General features: G+C 39.0%; 1 protein-coding gene across 1 annotated transcript in view; it reads left to right on the top strand.

The window, feature by feature from the left end:
- The window catches only part of BLNK (B cell linker), a 105,699-nt gene that overhangs the window by 62,423 nt on the left and 20,559 nt on the right, over positions 1-22,717 (top strand). Inside the window, 6 exon segments of the mRNA XM_062610489.1 lie at positions 12,199-12,264; positions 17,311-17,367; positions 19,339-19,388; positions 20,011-20,051; positions 20,904-21,060; positions 22,113-22,282. Of these exon segments, the coding sequence (XP_062466473.1) occupies positions 12,199-12,264; positions 17,311-17,367; positions 19,339-19,388; positions 20,011-20,051; positions 20,904-21,060; positions 22,113-22,282 (541 nt within the window).

Genomic DNA, 22,717 nt, shown 5'->3' with positions numbered 1-22,717 from the left:
TGTAGCATATTGCTGTATGCACACTGCAGTAATGAAAATCTGTGACCTGTTCTCTTTGATGTATTTAACAGAAACGCATCTTCAGATGGCTAAATTGCCTATTGCGGATAATTTATATATCCCTGATCATTAGAAAAGAAAGAACACATCTGCTGGTATTTTTTTTTCTTATGTTTTATGTGGTTTTAAAAATGATTGCTGCATCAGAAGACTGAGTTTAGTTTATATAACATCTTCTATAGCCTAAGTACCCTAAAGCATGTTACAAGATGATAGATAAGCAAATATTTCTTTTAAAAAGCAAATATCACTGGTTTTATGTGCTCAGCAGTCAAAAGAATCGGAAAACTGATGGAAAACAGTGGCTGAAAGTGACAGTATTTGCTCATTTCGCTGTAGGGAACCATCTTAGATTTTTGGTAGACTGTAAAAGGACTTTACATACTGTGTAAATAAGTTTGGATCATGGCAGCTATAGCAAATGACTTGAGGGGTAAAAAGCTTGGAGATTTTCTTAGGATCTGTATCCTAATCTGTTAGTATATATATTTTGGACAGGTTAATTTTCCAGATGTAAGCAGAGCAGATGTCTAATGCTACAGGTTTATGACCTGAACATAAGTTATGTACTACACAGTAAATACTTTAGAATGAATTAAAATAACGCATCCTGAGGCAATAATATGGAAAACATGAGTATATATTTTTCAAGCCTAATGCAAGGGCAACTAGGTGAAGGAGGATATTCATACAAGAGGCTACACTATGTGGCTAAATGATTCGTTCATGTCTTAAAATACAAACGCTATAGGCATCTCTGCAAGAAGCACATAGGCAGCTAAGTGTCACTGGAACTGTAGTTATGTGGCCAATTTAACTTGGGATAAGTCTGAGCTGCGGCCAAAAGAGTAGGTCCCTTTCTTCCACCCTCCCAATGCCCTGCTCTCCCTGCCACCTATCTCCACCCTCACCCTGGCTCACCCTAGTTCCCATGATCATGTGATGAGGCTGGATCCTGCTGCAAGCTACACTGGCAAAAGAAAAAAGAAGTTAGTTCCCAGCTGGAAGTTCCATGATTCATCATAGCTGGGTAAGCACCGAGGGCAGAAAAGAACAGAATTTCCCCTTTCAATGACAAACCACGTGGGCTCCATTAAAGTGACTGTATAACCCTAGGGGCTAAAATACTTCTCCAAAGTTCAGATAAAATTTGATAGATCTTAGTGCAAAATTAAAAAAAAAAAAACACCAACAAACAAACAAACAAAAAACCCCAAACCACAAAAAAGCAAACAGATCCATCAGGAGCCTCTAGGAGATCCCTGCCAGCACCACCCCACACCTCTGGTGGATACAATGCTTCTGTAAGCCTGAGCAAAAACACTTTCAGCCCAGTTACAGCAGTGTTTGTTAGTCTTCATCAGATGTGTTAAAAATGTATCCATTATCCTGCGCTCCTGTCAGTTGGATTCTGGTGAGGTGGTAAAATCACTTCAGCTAAAGGGGGTTTAATGCTAAAGGCATTCAGTATAATAATAACAATGCTAAAGGCATAAAATACAACAACCACAATTGTTGCTTTAAGCATTATATGACCTTAGGAAAAATACACACAGGAAGTTGCTATGCTTCAGTTGCCAATGGGTGAGAAAAAAATGGAAGTAAAAAAAAAGGTATGCATTAGAGAGGAACAAGAGAAAGTTCTTGTCTCCCTCCAAATCGGGCATTCCTCTGGATGAACTGCCTGGGAGATGGAGAAATCTTACCAGAGAATGGAAAAGGAAGTACTAGGCCATAAACATGAGCGCACACTGCCAGCTCATGTTCAATTTCTCATTGACCAACTATATACAGAAATACTGTCTTGGAACCAGTCTTAGTGACTTGTGAATACTGGGGAGCATTAAGATATCTGTGGTTATTCTGTCTCTAGGAGTAGCCTAAGGGAGTGTTCAAAGTTTAATGGAATATTAAGAAGCTCTGCCCTGTTTTATTTGGTGGTCAGAACACTATTTGGTAGAGCAAATGCAGACCATTATACATATAAATGCACTTTTGGTTTAGGGAGGAGTTAAAAGGTTGTTTAGAAAAGCCCTTCTTTTCTCTAGTGCACACAGCACCTTGCCATCAAACTACTAAGTCCATGAAGTTTTTCAGCCCACTGAAAAAGCACGCCATTTTTCTTACCCTTCCACAGTCTGTGAATTTACTGGATTAGAATCACATAAGGAATGTATTTTACTGGCAATCTTAAATGACACAAAGACACTGAACACGCAGATCATGAATTAAATTCATTCATCTTGTGTCAGCGCTTATGTGCCCACATTAGCAAGACCTTAACACAAAACCTAAGTGCTTGCCTAACTTGAAGGTAGTTGAAGTTAGACATGTGCTTAAACATCTGGCTAAATCTTTGTCAAGCCTTTATGTAGTTAGACAGACTTTTTAGATGTCTTTCAGTTGGTAATCAAGACTAAAAATGGCAGATTTGAAATTTGTGGAAGAGGTGAAAGAGGAGGAAAAACTGAGGAACTCACTCTGTTGGAACACCAAATCAAAGTTAAGCCTTTATTTTTCTGTGTTCAATTCACTCCGTTTTCTTACATTTTCATGTCTTCCATGTCCCTGTAGTAGTCTAAATCTCCATGCCTGCAGAAATGACAGAAATGTTGTCTTGCCTTTTAAAAATGCTTGTAGAATTGTGGCTGTAATTAATGTTACCATTGACAGGTGGTAATTTTCTGGGTCCGTACCAAATCCTGTCTTTGTGCTTCCTCTTTTTGGTGAAATATAAAAACCTCTTTATGCTCTTAAACTTCACCTACCAGGCTGTAGGGTACTAGTCCTCTGGGGAGGTACAGCACTCAGTTTTAATGGGAACTTCATTTTAGAGTAACTTAATGCATTTAGCTTCCTTCTGCTACTTGCAAATGTTTCAGAAAAATGGAGTAGGCCTTGTTGAGTGTAGCTTCTGGGGGGGTGGAGGATGGGAGAGGGGAGCATGGTCTTTTCTTGTCCCACTTGTCTCGGTCCCACCAGTAAATCTGCATAGGTTTTTTATTTCACCACAGAATTCTCAATCACCTCAAAGTAATTACACTATTTAATTTCATTTTAGGACTGATTTGTGCCAAAGATGTATTATGCCTTTACATGCTACATATTTTCATTTACTCAGTTTATGTTAGTACTTGCTGCTACAAGAGAGGTTAACAGCTTCTTTGTGAAGATATCATAGAGGGCATATGTGGATGAATAGTATAATATTTAGCCTTTATTTATTTATATTTAAAAGCCAATATTTAGCCTTTCTGCCCTTCTGTGTGTAGCATTTAAACACACACCTGCTCTAATTATGGGGTTTGCCTTTTGACAAAATAGTGGATGATTGAAAAGCAAGCAGAATAGGATGTTACTCAAACACAGCTAAACTATTTATAGTCATTTCCTCTTGTGCCTCTCATGAACACAGCAGAAGACTATTGCTCCTTCTTCCTCTCATATAGGTGTCTGCAACTGACTTTTCCCCATAAGCAAACCTCTTTCAGCTTTTATTCAGAGCTTTGAGATAGCCTTATAGATAAAGATCAAAGGCTGGGTGCCTTGAACTGATGATTTGATGTCACAGGTTACCACCTCCAGCTCCAAACTTCCTCCTCTCCAGCCACAAAAGGCATTGCAGGGAGAGAGCTGTGAAAAGCCCCAGAGTGGATGGTGGGCAATAACCTCTATCTTAGACCAGCAGCAACTGAAGCAGTTTATCTGATTGCACCTCAAGAATTCAGCTGTGTCTTTATGCATCATACACATGTAATAGCCATTGAAAACACTAGCTTCAACCCAGCCAGCTGATGCCAGCCTCATTTATTTCCTCGCAAAGGAATTCCGCTCTTGTTGTTCCAGTTAGCATATGATATAGGAGTGCATGCATGTATATGGAGGTCTGAAGCGCATGAAGGAGACCTATTAAGAGGAATTAGTTGCATTCTATATTTGGGAACATCCTTTTCCTTTCTACTGAGCAATTGGAAGGTGGAATGGAAGGGGATGGAGTTTTGCATCTGAAGCAACCCAATTAATTACATAAAGCAAAATTGGCAAGTAATATGAAAATACATCTTATGGAGACACTCACCCAGTTCACTGTGATAAGTTTTCTTCCACGAGGATTTTGTCAGGAGCATTATGTTAACAGAAGCCAATTGGAAGCAAAGGTAGTCTTTTCCTGTTCGTTAATTTGGTTTCTTTCTTTGGTACTTTCACAAATCCCCTTCTAGGTGACCAGGCCTGACCATGTCCATCTGTCCATCCCCTACCCCACCAAGCAGGAGTCTTCCCCTTTGTCCAGAAACAATTACTTTCTTAATTTGGTCACCTGCACACCTGTATATAAAACTGAAGGCTAATAGAAACACAAAATAAAGACCAGGTGGTGGAATTACTGTGCTGTGATAAACAGTAAAGGAGGGGGCTGGGCATGCTGTTCCTTCTTTAGTTTCATGTTTTAATGTGGGTTTTTTTAAATAACAGAGGTAGCTGTACTCATTTTTAATTTTCTGCTCTTTAATTTTTTTTTTGTCTTCTAGAAACTTAGCTTTTATTCTCCAAATTCCACTATACACTTCGTTGCTTTCTGTTTTCTTTTTTTGTGGTTATTTTCTCTAAAATTCTGTAGCTGACATAGGTGGGGTCTTGGGGGATTGTTTTGGTTTTAAGTCTAGATTTGCACTTACTAAATCCCATTCTAGGTTTCCAATGAGAAGCATTTGAATTTGCCTGAAAACCAAGAAATAACTACTTCATGTTTTTACATCATTTATTACGATGCTTTTCTCAAGCGAAAAATGAGGGGTACACCTACCTACAGTCTAACTGAATGCAGGTAGTAATGATTTTCAGAAAATGGGACTTTCTAGAGACAGAACTGTAGGGGTACCCTATCAGTAAGAAAGAGATGTACCCAAAAGGTGTAAGAACTAAAACTGGGGTGCAAAGTGACTGATTTACAGTGTGATTTTTTAAATTTTTTTTTAATTATGATTATGAAAGCAATTCAACTTCATCAGTTAAAGACCTAACTGATGTTAGAATGAGGAGAAGGAATATGCAGGTCACTTAGTACTGAATGTATCAATATTGCTTACAAAGCTCCCCTTGTATACCTGTCTGAATAGATGCTATTCAAAATTCTGCCCCTTTTTAACCAAAGAAGCAGGTCTGTGGGTGCAGATGGAGATTTTCCAACAGGCAAACCAGATAATTCAGACATCCCTGTAAGCACCAGAAACTGAAGGTATAATTCTGAACCTCCAGATAAACAGAAATAAGCATACTTGTAATACCCAGAACTTCCTGTGATTCATTTGAAACTGGTTTTTGTTTTGCCACCACTCCCTACTGATGTTGCAGTCCGCCCTGTTTCCAAAAACATGATCAGGACCACTCCCAACTGCAAGCACACACAGCTGTGCTCACAGCCAGATGCACTGAAACAACTGTGCCCAGTATTCCCACCCCAGACCATGTAATGTATTCCTAGAGCAGAGGGGTATTAGTTGCTATGGGCTGTCACTCACGAAGTGACGTAGGCAGATGCACAGCTAAAATACTGACAACCAGTGTGTGTGTCCTGAAGGTCCAATGTACTTTCATTTAGCACAAGTAGGTGAACCAAGCAGTTCATGCACACCAGGGATCCCTCTCTGTTCCCAGAAACAGGGGAATGGCACGGCCACTGAGGAGCCGTTCGTGCTGACTGCTCTGAGCCATACTGTACATATGTGCATAATATATATTTTTAAATGTCTTCATAGATTTGTAATACTGATAAATACAATTTCTCAAAAAATTGCCTAAATTGTAGGAGAATTCCTTGTTACACAGATCTGTCTGAAGACAGGCTCCTATTTCTCAAGTCTGGGAATTCTGTACTTCATCTCAGATCTGAGTTGAAAGCTTACTACACGTTATTGTTTGTGTTACTTATATTTCTCTCTCTCTTTTTCTTTTCTTTTTTTTTTTAATTATTATTTTGACTTTGGAAAGCTTTTGTAGGATAGCTGCTACGCAAAAAAGGCAAAAGCTTCCAGCTAATGTTTGAAAGTGGGGATGTGTCAGAGGCCAGGCCCACCCATTGCCCTTCACTTGACATACATTCCTCATACGCTGAGCTGTGACCAGATCAAAGAGAAGGTGGTTTTGTTTCATTTTGTTTTATCTCAGGGCATCTCTGCCAGTCCTTGAGCACAGCTAGGCATTTTGTGACACAGCAAATCATTCTTTCAGGGTATGTTGTATCTGCAATGGTAAACTTTTCCACCTGCATTTACATATGTATCACAGCTAGTGATCCCTTTGTCAGTACATCTGATGGTCCTGAATTGCTGGAGGTCAAAATTGGTTAAGATATGAAAAATAGCAACACAGGGCGAAAAAGTGCTTCCTTTTAAGAGTCATTGGAAAGTCTTTTTTTGTGATTCCCTCCAACATACAGAATTTCTAATGTATTTATTAGAAACCTAAAAGTTTTTAGAAGCCCCTAGAGTCAAGACTTCCGATTTTCTTATCTGCAGAAGTTTGAAAATCCGTTCTGTGTGCAGTGAGTTCCTGATTAAATGGTCCATTCAGTCTATACATGTCACAATTAAACTAGATCTCAGAATAGCTATCTATTGCTGAAACGTGCTTTCAGAGATCAGCAGTGACACATACCAGACCTTTATCTGCAAGTGTGATTTTACAGAAAAAGCTCTCAACCAAGCTGAATGAAGTTAGTGCTTGTAGTTAAGAAAAAACTCGAGTTTGACCTCTTTAATTATCTTTAATTACACATAATGTATGGTAAAACTAGCATTACTTATTATTTTCATTTACGGTACTAGCCAGTTGAGGTTCTTGAATATCTCTAGTATCTGTTCATCCCAAGAGAACAACTAGAGAATAAACATTAGTTGGTAAATGAGGTCCTGACTCAGATGTGTTGTGGAAAAAAAAAAAGGTTGTGGTTATGTATCTGAAGCAAGGGATGTCTACATTGGGCCACAGTAGCCTCCATTTCCTAGGTACTCTCAGTGCTGCTGCTCTGATAAATTCTTCCCACAATGAACCTCTTTCCTTGGAGCATTGTCTTAAGTAAAGAGAAGTATTTGAGAGCTAATCAGATATGCAGATCCAGGCAAAGTGTTAAGTAAGTAAATTCCCTGCTGTGCTTCACTTTCCTCATTTCTCTGGAATGGCCTTTGGGCTTGGGTTTGAGACCCGTAAGATTTGGAGACTCCTTTTGCTACAGGGTTTGCTGTCTGCCTCTCATTTCTACTGTCTGAAATCACAAGTCAGACAGCTCTTTGTAAAACTTGTCAGTTTTAGCCTATTGTACCAGCTGGCACCTCAAGAAATCTCAGCCTCTGGATAACTGCACAGACTGGTTTTGCAGCTTGTTCAACTTCATGGGTCAAAGGAGATTCCACTTGAACTGGAGATCATCCATTCATGATGACTTCCTACACTTACAGCTCTAAAGTGCCCTGGTTATCTGCTTACTCTCACAGGTTAAGTTGTCCAGAGGTAACAAGCTAAGTATTCTAGCAACTCCTACAAGCGCTACATAACTTAAAAAATTGAAAAAATTCACACAAATACATGTTAGGTACTCCCTAATTTATTGCAACATGTAATTAGAAAATTAAATGGCTCCAGAAAAAGAATGAGAAATACAAGGCAGAGACTTTGAGGAAATCTCATTATGCAAAAATGAGAATGTTTTGATTTCAGTCCAGCAGGATGTGCAATTACCTTTAATTTAAATGCTGCTTTTTTTTTTAATAGAAATAAGTATTAAAATGTTCTTTTAGACTATAGCTTTATTCAGTACATAGGGGACACCCACGATAGTCTGATCAATTCACCTAAATATGATGAAATGAAAACTGTTCTGGGTACTTGTAGTTGTAAATTTGGGGGTGGATTTTATTTGTGTGTGTGTGGATTTTCTTAGAGACCAAAGTGCAAATGTAAAATAAAATCAGTCACGTGAAAAATCAAACACCTTGGGTCCTATCTCTAACAAACAACAAACACAGGAAGAAAAATGACTTACACTTGCATGCATTTCTAGTTTAAGGCTGGCAAGCTTTTCTGAAAAGGACACAAACACTTGCAGACAACCGTTCTCCACAAACTAGAACTAAACCATTTAAACCTCCTCTTATTCTTTTCATTACTGATTACTTTGCATTTATAGACATTGCCAGGCACCAACTGGTGTACGAGACAGAAAGAGCAAACTGCAGAAGGGTGGGTATTTGTGATGTTTCAAGCATAACCAGAAGTTGGCTCTATTTAGGGAAAAAAAAAAACAACAACCAAACCCAAACAACCAAACCCCATGGAAAACAAGTACTTCTGAGATCTTCACCCCAGATTTGCATATTTAATGTATCTGTTTAGTGTAGATAATAATCCTAGCTTCTTACGGAGGTAGTGCATTGTTGCAGGAAATCTCAAAACATTTTGCTATGCAGCTGTTTCTGATACCTATAAGTATCAGTATTTTTTTCCCCTATATTAGCAGGTAACACTATATCCTTTTGCTGTAAACTAATAGTGGGAGTTTTGAGCTAAAGACATGCTTGTGAGTTATTTGTCACTTATAATTTGATTTTTTTGAGTTGACAAAAGAATAGGTTGACATTGGTTTTTTTAAGTAAAATTGAGCAGCGATTTAGGCTCTAGGAATAGTCTTTAAATATCAGACTTTTGACATAGCCTGTCAGAGCAGGATATTCCATGTTGTATTACAGGGCTGCTGAAAATGTGGAATAGTTTTCAATCCAGCCAACATAATGAAAGGAGCAGTTTGTTGTGTTAATAAACTGTATTAAGACTAAAATTAAGCTTTATTATTTAATTCAGGACTCCAACAACTTACAAGTACTCAGTTATTTAACTGTTCTTTTTAAGCAAATCTCATAAAGTGAGATTAAACGTGACTAACTACCACAATTGCCCTAAAATCAGTAGCAGAGGTAGGAAGGTTCCTTTCAGCCTAAGCCTAATACTCAACTGCTACCTGATGCCTTTGTTGGCTACATGTCTATTCAGCCTGAACCAGGGACTGCAGACAGATAATCACATTAGTTCAGTTATTTCCCAGTTTTGTTTAGCTAATTCCTATCTAATTCCCATTTCCTTTGAAAAAGCTATTTTACTTTTTTTTAAGAGACAACCATAATTACTAATGATGAAGCTGCAAGATAGCTTTTTTTTAGCGCAGCTGTATGCATTACTCAGCTTTCTGAATAATAAGGTTTCAAGTTTAAAGCAAGCTTTAAAAAAGAGAAAGACTACTTTGATGCTTGTACTTCTCTTTGTAAGCCAAGCTTCCAAGTCATTTGGTAGCCTTATTGTGCATCAGAGATGAGGTAGTCAAGACTAAAATGTGGAATGACATAGACAACTTGTTATGAAGAATGGATAGCAAAAATTCTTTTAAACCCTTTTTGAAGAAAATGATTGCTTTCTTTTATTATGATAAAATCTTCAGCTCAGGTCTAATAAAAAAAATTATTAGTTTGGGTGAATGGGAAGAACATATCCTGTGTGAAAAAAAAACTTAAAAAAGTATGCATTCTGTGGCATTTTCTAGTATAGCCAGACTTCCAACATGTTTCAATGTAAAATCAGTCTTTTGCAGAAAGTTATGTCTGTGTTCCTGACATTGACATGATTTTAGTGGTGTGGGGTTTTAAATGAAAAGGGAGGTGGGATTCTAAATTATACTTACTGAGTGAAAAATGAGATTCACTGCCTTGATTACAAGTAAAAATGCAATGAGGTCAGTGCAGGCGATGAATGAAAACAATCTGTGATTCCGGATATCAGTCCATGTAGCTGGAATCTTAAGATAGCGAATTTTCACAGCTCAGAGTTACAGGTACTCTAACGGTTTCTCAGATGGCCTGGGCCTGGGAATGTACCAGTTCCCCCCTCCTATTATAACTACAAACACTAGGAGAATGAGGTAAACCGACTACTGATAAAATGACTCGCGTACAGTGAGAAATCAGAGAGTATTCCTATTATAGCTGTGAAATACGCTAAGCTATTAATTCGGCCAATGATGTTATTTCTTGATGCACTTACTCGAGTGTTTAAACTGTGCTTAATTGTATCAAGAAGGATAACAAATCATGCCAAGGAGCTCTGTTAAAAAGGAAGGAAAACTTCATATAGAAAGAATTTAGCAAGTAAACTACTTACTGAACATACATTCAGCTTAGGTTAGGAAAGCTAAGGCCCAGTTAGAATTAAACTTGCCTAGGGGTATTAAGGATAACAGGAAGGGATTCTACAGGTACATAGCAAATAAAAAACAGACTAGGGAGAACGCAGGCCCCCTCAGGAAGCTCTCAGGAGAACTGGCTACACAGGATTTGGAGAACGCTGAGGTTCTGAATGACTTCTTTGCCTCGGTCTTCACTGGCAAGTCTTGCAAGGCAGATGCAGGGACTGTGAGAATGAAGACCTTGGGCCCACTGTAGGAGAGGATCTGGTTCAAGGCCATCTTAAAAATCTGAACATGCACAAGTCCATGGGTCCTGATGAAATCCATCCGTGGATCCTGAAGGAGCTGGCAAAGGAAGTTGCTAAACCACTGGCTATCATATTTGAGAAATCATGGCAGTCAGGTGAAGTTCCCGATGACTGGAAAAAGGGAAATATAACCCCCATTTTCAAGAAGGGGAAAATGGATGACCCAGGGAATTACAGACCAGTCAGTCTCACCTCTGTGTCTGGCAAAATCTTGGAGCAGATTCTCCTGGAAGGCATGCTAAGGCATATGAAAGTCAACAAGGTGCTTGGTGACAGCCAGCATGGCTTCACTAAGGGGAAATCCTGCCTGACCAATTTGGTGGCCTTCTATGATGGGGCTGTGGAACTGATGGACAGGGGTAGAGCAGTTGATGTCATCTACCTGGACTTGTGCAAAGTGTTTGACACTGTCCCGCACGACATCCTTGTCTCTGAATTGGAGAGACATCAATTTGATGGATGGACCACTCGGTGGATAAAGAACTGGCTGGATGGCCACACGCAAAGGGTTGTGGTCAATGGCTCAATGCCCAGCTGGAGACCAATAACGAGTGGCGTCCCTCAGGGATCAGTGTTGGGACCGGTCTTGTTCAACATCTTTGTCACTGACATGGACAGTGGGACTCAGTGCACCCTCAGCAGGTTTGCCGATGACACCAAGCTGTGTGGTTCGGTTGATACCCTGGAGGGAAGGAATGCCATCCAGAGGGACCTTGACACGCTTGTGAGGTGGGCTGATGCCAACCTCATGAAGTTTAACCATGCCAAGTGCAAGGTCCTACACCTGGGTCAGAGCAATCCCAGTCACAGCGACAGGTTGGGCAGAGAAGAGATTCAGAGCAGCCCTGCAGAGAAGGACTTGGGGGTGTTGGTTGATGAGAAAATGAACATGAGCCAGCAGTGTGTTCTCACAGCCCAGAAAGCCAACCGTATCCTGGGCTGCATCAAAAGGAGTGTGACCAGCAGGTTGAAGGATGTGATCCTGCCCCTCTACTCTGCTCTTGTGAGACCTCACCTGGAGTATTGTGTGCAGTTCTGGTGTCCTCAACATAAAAAGGACATGGAACTGTTGGAACAAGTCCAGAGGAGGGCCATGAGGATGATCAGGGGACTGGAGCACCTCCTGTATGAAGACAGATTGAGGAAGTTGGGGCTGTTCAGCCTGGAGAAGAGAAGGCTGCGTGGAGACCTCATAGCAGCCTTCCAGTATGTGCAGGGGGCCTATAGGGATGCCAGGGAGGGACTCTTCATTAAGGACTGTAGTGATAGGACAAGGCGTAACGGGTTAAAACGTAAACAGGGGAAGTTTAGATTGGATATAAGGAGGAAATTCTTTCCTGTTAGGGTGGTGAGGCACTGGAATAGGTTGCCCGGGGAAGCTGTGAATGCTCCATTCCTGGCTGTGTTCAAGACGAGGTTGGACGAGGCCCTGGGTGATATGGTTTAGTGTGAGGCGTCCCTGCCCATGGCAGGGGGGTTGGAACTAGATGATCTTAAGGTCCTTTCCAACCCTAACTATTCTATGATTCTATATTTATCTTAATTTATATAAATGTGTTCAACCACATGCTAATTTTAATGCTTGTTTTCTTTACTGTCTTACAGGAAGCTTCAAAAGATGGTGCATGACATGAAGAAAAATGAAAGTGGGATAATAAACAAGTTCAAAAAGTAAGTTTTGAAATGCCAATCCTAGTTTGCTAGAGGAAGTTCAGATTGCTAGTATAGTGTATAGTACTTTAGTGATGGGACCATGTTATTCTAGGGGAATGTAGTTCAGCATTTGTGAAGAGCTTCAGTCCAGACTGCAACATACAGAATTGTCATCATTAAGATTTTCACAAAGTAGGTGCAGAACTGGCCTCAACTGGGAGGTTGTTAGGAGCCCTGAAAAACAGCATTTGGGTAAAATGCATTTTTATTCTTTGGGAATGATCATCACTTGTTTGGGTGTGTGCCTTTCTCCTCAGGCCACTGCTGAGGCTGCTTGCTGCAACTAAACTCATTTGAGCTCCACCTTGAACAAACTGGTCGGACATCATAGTTAGAATTCCCATAAAAACGTTAAGTCCTCCTGTGTTTCAGTCCCAGCATTACCTAATATCCTTATTCCAGTAAGAAGTGCTGCAGAGCATGCATATTGATGTCACGTGCATATGAGTATCATAAAATATTCATGTGTATTTATACATGGAAAGAAATCCCTGTAATTCTGCGTCCTTGTCAAATGAATACACTATTCACTGTTTCCAGTCAAACATCTATTTAAACCAATTAGCTATTTACTACACTTTTTCTTAATGTAATAGCTCATTTGCATTGAACTTCCATTTGGGTGCTATTTTGTCATTCAGATGTCTGTCTTTACATGGGTCATTGACGACAAAAGTACTGAGTACTTTGCAAGTTAATTAGTACAGTTGTATCTGCAGTGTTTCTAGGCTCACCATATTAAAATCCAGAGATAAGAGCTGTAGTACATAAAAGGCACAAACAAATACTGTTTAAAATTGCTCTTTAAGAGTGACCATGATAGGCTCAGTTCAAGGCAAAGAAAACATAATTTTAAGAGCCAATTCTAGGTATATACGAAGTGACCAGTAGGTTGGTGGGAAAAGCAGTAGGGCCCTGCCTGGCTTGGCTATTCAGGAGCTCTGGAAAGTCGTGCTGGCTCAGCTACTGCCCCTGCTGCCAGCCCAGGCCCCTATTCTTGGCAGAGGAGGGGGACACACTTCTAGGAGCAGCAGCAATCACCTGGTTCTCCTATTCCCTATGCAGGAGTAGTAACCTGAGCTTACAAGCCCTCTTTTGTGGCCCCTTTATCACAGCTGTGTTTCTGTCCACAAACCTTGAGCAGGCTCTGATGGTGACAGCTGATGTATTATAATGTTGAGATCACTTCTTTTCCTTTACTCATTCTCTTTCATTCTAGCACTACTGCAAGTTGCAGTAAATCATAGTCACATGGTATATGTATGTGTTATTTCCACACAAGCACAAAAGCAAAATTTAAATTAAAATTACCTTCTTTCAACTATTTGCATCTTATAAATTAAATCTAAGTGTGGTTTTGTATTTAACACAGTGTGTATGTAAACAGACCACTATGGTCAGAGATCCATCTGCAAAATCTCATAGTTTCACCTGGGACCTGCTCACAGGGAAGACCTTCTGGGCCTTCAATACTTTTGGTGGGGTTTTGGAGAGGAGGGAGGGTTGGATTTTTTTGTTACTGCCTTTTAATAAAAGGTGGCTTCCTACTTCACAGTAGTAGTTTAAGTGTAGTTAGTGTTGATAATGCTGCAGTGTGTCCAGTTCAAATGCCTCAGAGGGGAAAGCAGATGGCAGAAACAATAGAAGCATCTGAAATGTGTAATTTAAGGCAACACATTGTCTCACATAATTGTGTGGACTTGAATTCTGCTATTAATCGGTATTGCTGTGACTGTGTGTCCTTTCCTGAGAGTGAGAGGGGAAGGACAGACAAGGGAGAAATAACAAGAACTAAATGTAGCTAAAGCTGGAAAGGTCAGAGGTGCCATCATTAAATGTCACATACAAGATTGCTGCTATAACACTGCAATTCTTTGATTCTCTAAAGATTAAAAAGAAAATCTACAAAAAAGAGCAGGCTCATAAAAACTCTCATAATATCACTGCAGCACAAAGCTCACATTTCAGCTCCCCCAGAGATAAGAATACAAATGGAGATGTAAAAAAAATAAATGTATATATAATTAACTTTCTGATACTTGTATGGTTCATCTCGGTTATATTCATCTCTTCTGCAGTTATGAAGATCAGAAAGTTTTTTAAAAAATGAAGAAAAAATTCTCACATTTGCACATGGCTTCAGAACTCTGATCTTGAACCCAGCACATAATAGGACTTACAATAAAAGCCGGAGTTGACAACACTGATAAGGATATGTACAAGAGATGCCAGGCTTTGCAGAGTTAGAGCTAGCTGTGTTCCTCTGAATGTGCCTTTTGGTTTGTTTTGTATTTTTTTTTCTTTGATTTTTAGATGCTTTTCTAAAAAAGACTGTTTTCCAGTTGATGACTTCCTCCATTTCAGTTACAAGATTATTTTATTAAATATCAACAATGTAAACATGAGTGAAACAAGAAAAAATGTATAAAAAAATTGGCATTATGTAGCACAGATTTTGAATTTATCTGTATGATGGAAAAACATCATTTTGACTCAAGTTCAAACTTGGGTATAAATAGAAACCATTTCAGAGAAGTCAAATAATGTACATGCTTATCCCAAACCTAAAGTCATCACACAGATGTATACTGTAAGCTTCTGCTACTGAAATTGAAAGTGATCAAATACTCATGAAATACATCTGACTTGTCACCAATATTTCTTAAAATGCTTCTCTAACCTGTATTGGCTCTTGATTGCAGAAAACTAAGCTCTTGGATCAGGTGTCTTGCTCTCCAATTTAATTCATGTGCAGGTGGGGAGGGATAAATCTACTATATATATCTGTCTTGTAAGTCTAAGGAAGGCAGCCTGAACAGTGGTGGTAACAGAAAACCGCAGATTGTGCCTTCATTGCTTTAAAAGTCCCTGTTGTTTATGCCCCATCCTGACTCAAAATTTTCTGACACTAAAAATACTGCCCAGTGCTGGAAAGCATTCATCTGCTTGCTCTTAATCACATGCAAAACTGTTTATAGTACTGTAATCCCAGCTGCTGTGCACATCATGATGTCAAAGAGGACATTGCACAGGTGTAGAGGCAATAGGTATAGCCAAAGTTGTATAAACAGCGAGAGCTGGGGGCATTTTTTTTCTGTATTGATAATACAGAACAGGGAGGTAAGAGGGAAATCGGAAGTTTCACACTGCAGGACAGTTGCATATGCTTGAAACACACTGGAAATACAGACATAGCATTCATAACCTTTAAACCTCTAGGCTTGATTCAGTGGAATCCTAGCTGTATTGAAGTCAATGCTGTATATGCAGTAGGACTTTTAGCAAAGTCAGGATATCACCCTAAATGTTGCCCTGCTGTGTTGAGTAAGAAACTAGAAGTTAAATCATACACTTGCAAGTATTTATCTAACTGAACACAATCCAAATATGTCCATTTCTTGAATCACATTTGTCACCTGACCTGAAAAATGCTAGTAAGTCCATCTCCATCTCATCTGCTTTATATTCAGCTTTTGAGTTGGGTAAGTTTTTACTTCAGAGTTGTCTGGTCCATTTTTCTAAACCATTTATAACTTCAGACAGAAAAATGGAGTTATGTCACTAAATGTCCCTTCAATCTGCATAGCTTCAACTTGAAGACATCCATGATCAAACCCTTGGCAAAGGGAAAAGTGGTGTTTTATGGACCAAACAATGAGAGAAAAGTACTAAAATCAAGATGTATCACATTCAGAAAAAGAAGCCAGGGAAAAGTATACCTAATTTTAACTGTGCGCTTAAGAAACACAAATTTCAGTATGTAGCTGAATAAATACTTTGAGCGCCAGGATTTTTATTAATGTAGCAATATTTTATCAAAGTGACGATAAATAAATGACAGCTATATGCCATTTCACTGCCACAGCACATTGCAAAGAAAATCTGTGAAAGAGTAGTAATGACAGGGTTTTTTAAAAGCTTCAGATTAATTTTATTTTGAATACCTGCCAGATACTGCCAAAGCTGTAACGAACTATTCCGCTAGGTCATGAGAATACAGCTCAGGAAGAGTTTTATCTGTCATCTGGATTGCACCTGTTTGGACCCCTGAAAAAGTTTATTGCAAAGTTCAATTTATCTTTTAATCACAAGTGTAATGATCTAGTGACCTTAGGACTAATAGAAACTATAAATACTCAACTCAGTAAAGATATGTTAGTAGGTAAATTAGTATTTTAGTAGCCTAAATGTTCTGTTGGATCAGCCTCAGCATCCTGTAGAAGAGGAATCTTGGAATACATTGTATTTTAAATTGAAATAGCTGGCTTTCCTAAAATTTATTATGAATTTCTTTACAGTGCATTCTGCTCTGTACATAGTAGGATGTGTTATGTCACTTTTAAAACCTGTAAACGTACTCTCAAAAGTGTGCTTGGATTTTATGGAGTCCTTTAGAGCTGAAATTTTTCAGGGATATTTCAAAATCTCCAGAAAATTACTTATTTTGCATTAAAATTTAGAAAAATACTAATCCCTTTAAAATAGCTGGAAACTTTAAATATTTGATTGTGTTCTATCATAGAAAGAGTTCCTGCCACCTGTAACCTGAGTCTAGATCGGAGTAGCACTAGAATATTTTACTTGCAAATTACTTGCTCATTTGGATGGCATTTGATTCTCTCAGTCCTTTCTTACTAACTTCAGGGGAACAGGATGGAGTCCACTGTCACTCTCTAAGCATCTATGTGGATGTCAAAATCTGAAATAGCTAGGTAACCACGCCTTGGCATAGGGATTATGTCTTTTGAGCAAGCACTGTGATTTGCACATTGGGTAAAGTTCTGGCTCTTGCAGAGTGAAGCTCTAGTTCACTTCAGAATAGCTCCTATTTCAGTTGTGGCACCAAGTAAGTCACACCAGTACAGTAAGAAATATGTTTTTTTAAAGGAGATTTGAATTTTAGCATCAGTAACATATTTGAAGAGATTCTAGCAAATACAGATGTGGCTGTGAATTGTTTCAGGTCTGTGACAGAAATATTATTTCTTTTCTATTGATATTCAGGTTCCAAAATGAACAAGTGGCCTTAATTTGCAAAACTGGGAAAGATACTTGGGATCGGTATGCTATTTCAGAGCTGCACAATGGCATGATAGGCTCCTTAGACACAGACCTCTGTTCTGTGCTTCATATGCTTTCATTATAACATATTTACATTTTCTGTCGGGGCCATTGCCAGGATTTACAGGGCCTGGGACAAAGTGTTGAAGTCTTCTGCTTAGCAGCTTGCAAATGTAAGTGTGGCTAAAGCCACATACTTTACCCTGTGACCCAGATAGCCACTTACTATTTCCTCAGTTTCACTATTCACTGTCTCTGAACAACTCATGATAGCCATGCTGCAAAGTGCATGAACAGATTTTGGTCTAGCCTCCCCAAGACCTGAGATCTGCCCTGGCAGTGGCCCTGAATTTCTCTTTCTAACATGCCTGTGCTAACCTGGACATAAGATAACTGCAGGGCTGTTGAGAATGCCTTTTAATTTACTGTTTGCACACTAAGTTATGTTGTGCTGCAGGAAGTTTAAGACTTGGAGGAGGCAGCTATCTATTTGTTAGTGTTGTTAATAACGAACAAAGCAGGTAAGCACTTCAAAAATTATGTGCCTAGATTGGTGGGGGAAGGGAGTCTTGAGCTTTAAAAATGCCTGCACCATTTATTCGTTGATTCATGAACATGCAATTTGTGTGTGACTGTCTGAGCAACAGAATTGTATTAATTCAACTCAAAAGTAGCCGAAGTATTTCTCAAAACAGACAGAAAAAGTTTGTCAATTGATATGTTAGTGCCAGCATGCCACCACCCTGAGTTACGTTGGTACCTGAACAATGATATTTAAGCAACATCTCGGGACCTAAATACTGAGTGTCTCTCTCTTAGAGATCACAAGAAAATATTTTCATTTTTTCTGGACAATTTTTTTTGTAAATAATTTGCTTATTTTTGCAAATTACTTTGTTAGAACCTGATAGAAGAATGAATGAAGTCATCAATTCAGTGGATAAAGGTTCAGGTCCATGGTGAGGTCCCATCAGTGATGCAGAGAAGGTGTCAGACAATCACAGAATCCTAAGGGTTGGAAGGGACCTCAAAAGATCATCTAGTCCAACCCTCCTGCAAGAGCAGGGTGACCTAGAGTACATCACACAGGCACTTGTCCAGGCGGGCTTTGAATATCTCCAATGTAGGAGACTCCACAACCCCCCTGGGCAACCTGTTCCAGTGCTCTGTCACTCTCACAGTAAAGAAATTTTTAATGTTCAAGAGTCACTTTGAAGAATAATTTTAATGAAAATTGTGCTAATGTTTTATATGGCTACAAAAAGCAAAGGTCTCTGATGGACACATGCACCTTAAATTTTGAGTTCAAACACAGTTTTTTTTTTTTTTACATAAATAAATACCAACTGACTGTAATTCAGTGTCTCCTGTTTGCTAAATATATATATATGTATAGATATTTATCAAAGCCACAAAGATCCTTTCAGTATTTAAAAAAACTACCTTTCAATTCACTTGGTACAACAAATGTCATTACAACAGCATTTACCAAAGAAGGGGCATAATGCCATAAAATAATAGTAAGTGGAAACGGAATCTGGCCCTGAGAAAGTGCATGCAAAATGACAGTTATAAAAATACAATGGGAGAGTGCTGCATCACTTTCTTATGCCATAATCTTAGCAAAGCCTCTGTGAGCCTGGACAGATTTTCATGTTCAGATAGGCGTGCATTTATCTTTGCTCTCTATCTTATCTGTTTCTGCACTGAAAATTAAGAGGAAGGTGGGTGGTCAAGGAAGCTGTTCCTTCAAAATATGTTCTAAGGAAAACAGAAATTAAAATCTCAGGTTAGATTCTAATTTCTTACGTTTCTAGCTTTTCTCCTTCAGCTATTTGCTAAGCATCTGTGATGGTAATCTATATTTCTTCAGCTGCAGGTACCTTTTGTTATCAGCTTTTTTTATGTGTCTGACTAATGCTGCCTTCTACTGAATGTTACTTATATCATAAATGTAATTATTGCTTACAGGCTAAAAAAAAAACCGCCACCAAGTCTTCCACGAAGGGATTATGCTGCAGGTAAGGCTGCATTAACATAAACTTAAACGGCATTAATATTAATATTATTATTATCATCATCTTAGAGGTGGAGTTTGCTTATATATTTGCTTATCATACAGCATTTCTGACAAGCTAGTTAATGCCCATTTTTACTGTCTTGTCAAGGAAACAGTGATACAAAAACTGAAGCAGAGAACAGAGTTTGGAAGTTAGTTCCATGTTTAACGTAAATACTTGTAATTAGTGTGCTGTCTTGGAGCTTTAACTCAGAAACAAGAAAGTGCAAGGCCCAGAGGTCACCAATAGTTCCATTATGTAGCAAATGTTATTCCTACTTGAAAATGAGATTCATTAGCGGGATGCTCTATATAAAGCACATGCTCTGCTATTCAGACCATGTTCAGACCATGTGCAGTTTGCCATTTTCTAATGCTTTTCCAACAGCTCTGAAACAATTTACAAAAACAAGCAAACAGGCATTTAATTTACTGTTCAATCCAAACCAGGTGTATTGCCCCGAACTGTTTAAGAGATTTTGACTATTCTTTTTTAACTGAATATGATAAGTATAGATTGAAAGAACGATAAACTTTTATGTTCACTATTCTGTCTCCTTAAATAACTCTGATGTTTGGTTTAGAACATGCAGACAATGAAGATGAACAATGGTCAGATGATTTTGTAAGTACATATTTTGGGGTAGTAGGAGGTTACTGTAGCAACAAGTTAGGCCAAGCAATAATAATAAAAGTCTATTTTTAAATCATTTACTTGTGGTTGACCTTAATACTACTGAAATGTTATTTCTTAAATCAGCATTATTCAGAGGTAGCCACTGATTTTTAGCTACCTCCATTTTTTTTTTTACATGCAACTTGGAAGTATACTGTGAAACACTGTTAGTGGTAGCTAAGGATGCTAAGCTTTTGGCATAAGTAAGCCCATGGCATCAGTTTGAGGGACTTCTCAAACTAAATAATGATTTCAGAAACTAATAAGATGTTCTACTTTGGGGAGAGAGGGTGGGAGGGCTGAGGAGGGAAAAGCCACTTTTTCGTAAAAATGAAGAACTTCTGGTAAGATTTTAGAGAACATTAGAAGGAAACAAGTCATGGTCATAAGCCACATAACATAATGATACAACCATCAGCCTGAAGTGGCTAGTTTCCTTTGGAAGTTAGATGCTGAGTATCCTATTAATTAGGAAAGGGAGAAGAAGTAACAGGACACATCAAGAGTCACATCTGGAACTAGGAAGAAACTGTTCTGTGAAGGGAGAAGAGCTGTTGGTCTGTAATTTGAAGGCTGAGCTCTTGGTGTAAAAAGAGTCCTTGGAGATAGCAAGGACACAGGAGGAGGAACGTTCTGGGATGAGCCGAAGGGAAGCCGGGTGGAATTGACTATTTAGAGAGGGAGCACTAAAAAGGAGTGTAACATGTCCTTTTAGTTAATCCTGCAAGACTCTCTGTCATACACTGCTATGAAGCTGTAAGTATGTGATGAGAAGAGAAATGGGAAGTTCTGTCTTTCTAGGACAGTGATTATGAAAATCCAGATGACCACTCTGACTCTGAGATGTATGTAGTCCCCAGTGAAGAGAATCCTGATGACAGCTATGAGCCGCCTCCAAGTGAGCAGGAGAAAAAGAAGATTCCGTCTGCATTCCCTATTTCTAGGGGTGAATATGCAGGTAGTTATAAAATATTCAGCTATGTCAGCTTCATAATTGCTTATTTATCAGTACCAGAAGAAAATTGGCCTCAAATAGACTAAATGTCCTTTTCTCAAGAGTTTGCTTTTAATTCTGACAGGCCTTCAGTTTTCAGGGGTATGATTTGTTATTACAGAATGAAACAAGAGTTGGTATTGCTAGTAGCAATGTTTAGAATTTTGATATGTGTCCTAGACATCTACTACCTACAGAATTCCAGCAGCAGTGTAGGAGGTATCACTACCCTGGCTCCAGATTCATCTGCATATTTTAATGTAGTAATTCATATTGAAGATCAAGCACGTAAGACTGGACAGGTCCCTTCTTAATGTTTTCTGTATCTCAGATCATTATTCCAAAAGCAGTAAAAGAGAGGACAAAGGAACCTAAATATTCACTTCATGTTGTCCTCTGAGATTGGTACTGAGGAGGATAAATATCCAGAAAAACAGGACAGGATCAGTATTTTATTTACATCAGTTCAGCATAAAGATGTGGGGTTTTCCTGTTTTTATTCTTTTCAGCCATGGGCAGACAGCACTGAAGTGAACAAAAGTTAGCTTCAGTTAGATGAAGATTTGAGCCATGGGGAAAAGAAACATAGGCTTGATGCCTGCTTCCATTTTGATGTGACACAAGACTGTTACTGGTTATATAATCATAGAATAGTTAGGGTTGGAAAGGACCTTAAGATCATCTTGCCATGGGCAGGGACATCGAAGTGCTAAAATGACACATATGTACACGTAAAAGTTTATCAGCACTTCACCTATGTGTTCTTTGAGAAGGGGAGTAATTTTTAAAATGACACCCCAGAGGATCTGGCATAATTTGTGTTTCAGTCCCCCCCCGTTGTGCTGTGTAACAGTTGTTTTTCACACAAGTCTCAACATTAGGACCAGCACATGCTCATGTCTGCCTTTTGACCTGATCTGTAGCAGCAGTGAAGACTTGTTTGCAGGTAGTAGCAGATAGTCCAGAGGCTAATCCATAATTTTAACTGAAATTGTTGTTTTCTTCCGTATTAAAAGACAATCGCACCAGTCACCAACAGCTCCCTCCCATCAGCAAAGCTCTCCCAAGTACACCCAGTCCAGCCACATCTAGACCAAAGAAACCATCTGTGCCATCCCTGCCAGTGCCGTCTCCTGCTGCAAAACCAAAAGTACCACCAAAGCCTAAGGAGTGTAGTGATGATGAGGTAATGTTTATCTATAAACTTGTTCTGACAGTTTAAATGTCACCAGTCATAAGATAGACTACACAGCAATGTTGTGGCCTGGTCTCTTTCTTAGCTTCTGGGGTGCAAATAATTTTGTACATCACAAACAGTGACCTGCAAGTACCATGCTGATTCCTAGGGGATATCTAGCATGAATATCAAATGATAATTCATACTAGATTCATATCTAGGGGATATCAAATATGAAGAAGGCTCTTTAGACATAACAAGATGCAGGCAATGGGGAGAGAGCAACCTCAAAGGTTACCCAAGGACCAAAGGGAAGAGAGGGTTTTTACCCACTAGTCTAGAATTGAAGTACTTTGGTAAAGGGGTTTCAGTCTTGGGGAATCCCATCCACGCAGGATGATAAATGCCTGAAATGGCAGTCACTGTGAAATGGCAACTATTGTA

Source organism: Pezoporus occidentalis, unplaced genomic scaffold, assembly GCF_034315485.1.
Source record: "Pezoporus occidentalis ecotype Australia unplaced genomic scaffold, CSIRO_AGI_Poc_V1 ctg147, whole genome shotgun sequence".
Taxonomy (NCBI): domain Eukaryota; kingdom Metazoa; phylum Chordata; class Aves; order Psittaciformes; family Psittacidae; genus Pezoporus; species Pezoporus occidentalis.
This window is presented reverse-complemented; position numbering and strand designations above follow the sequence as displayed.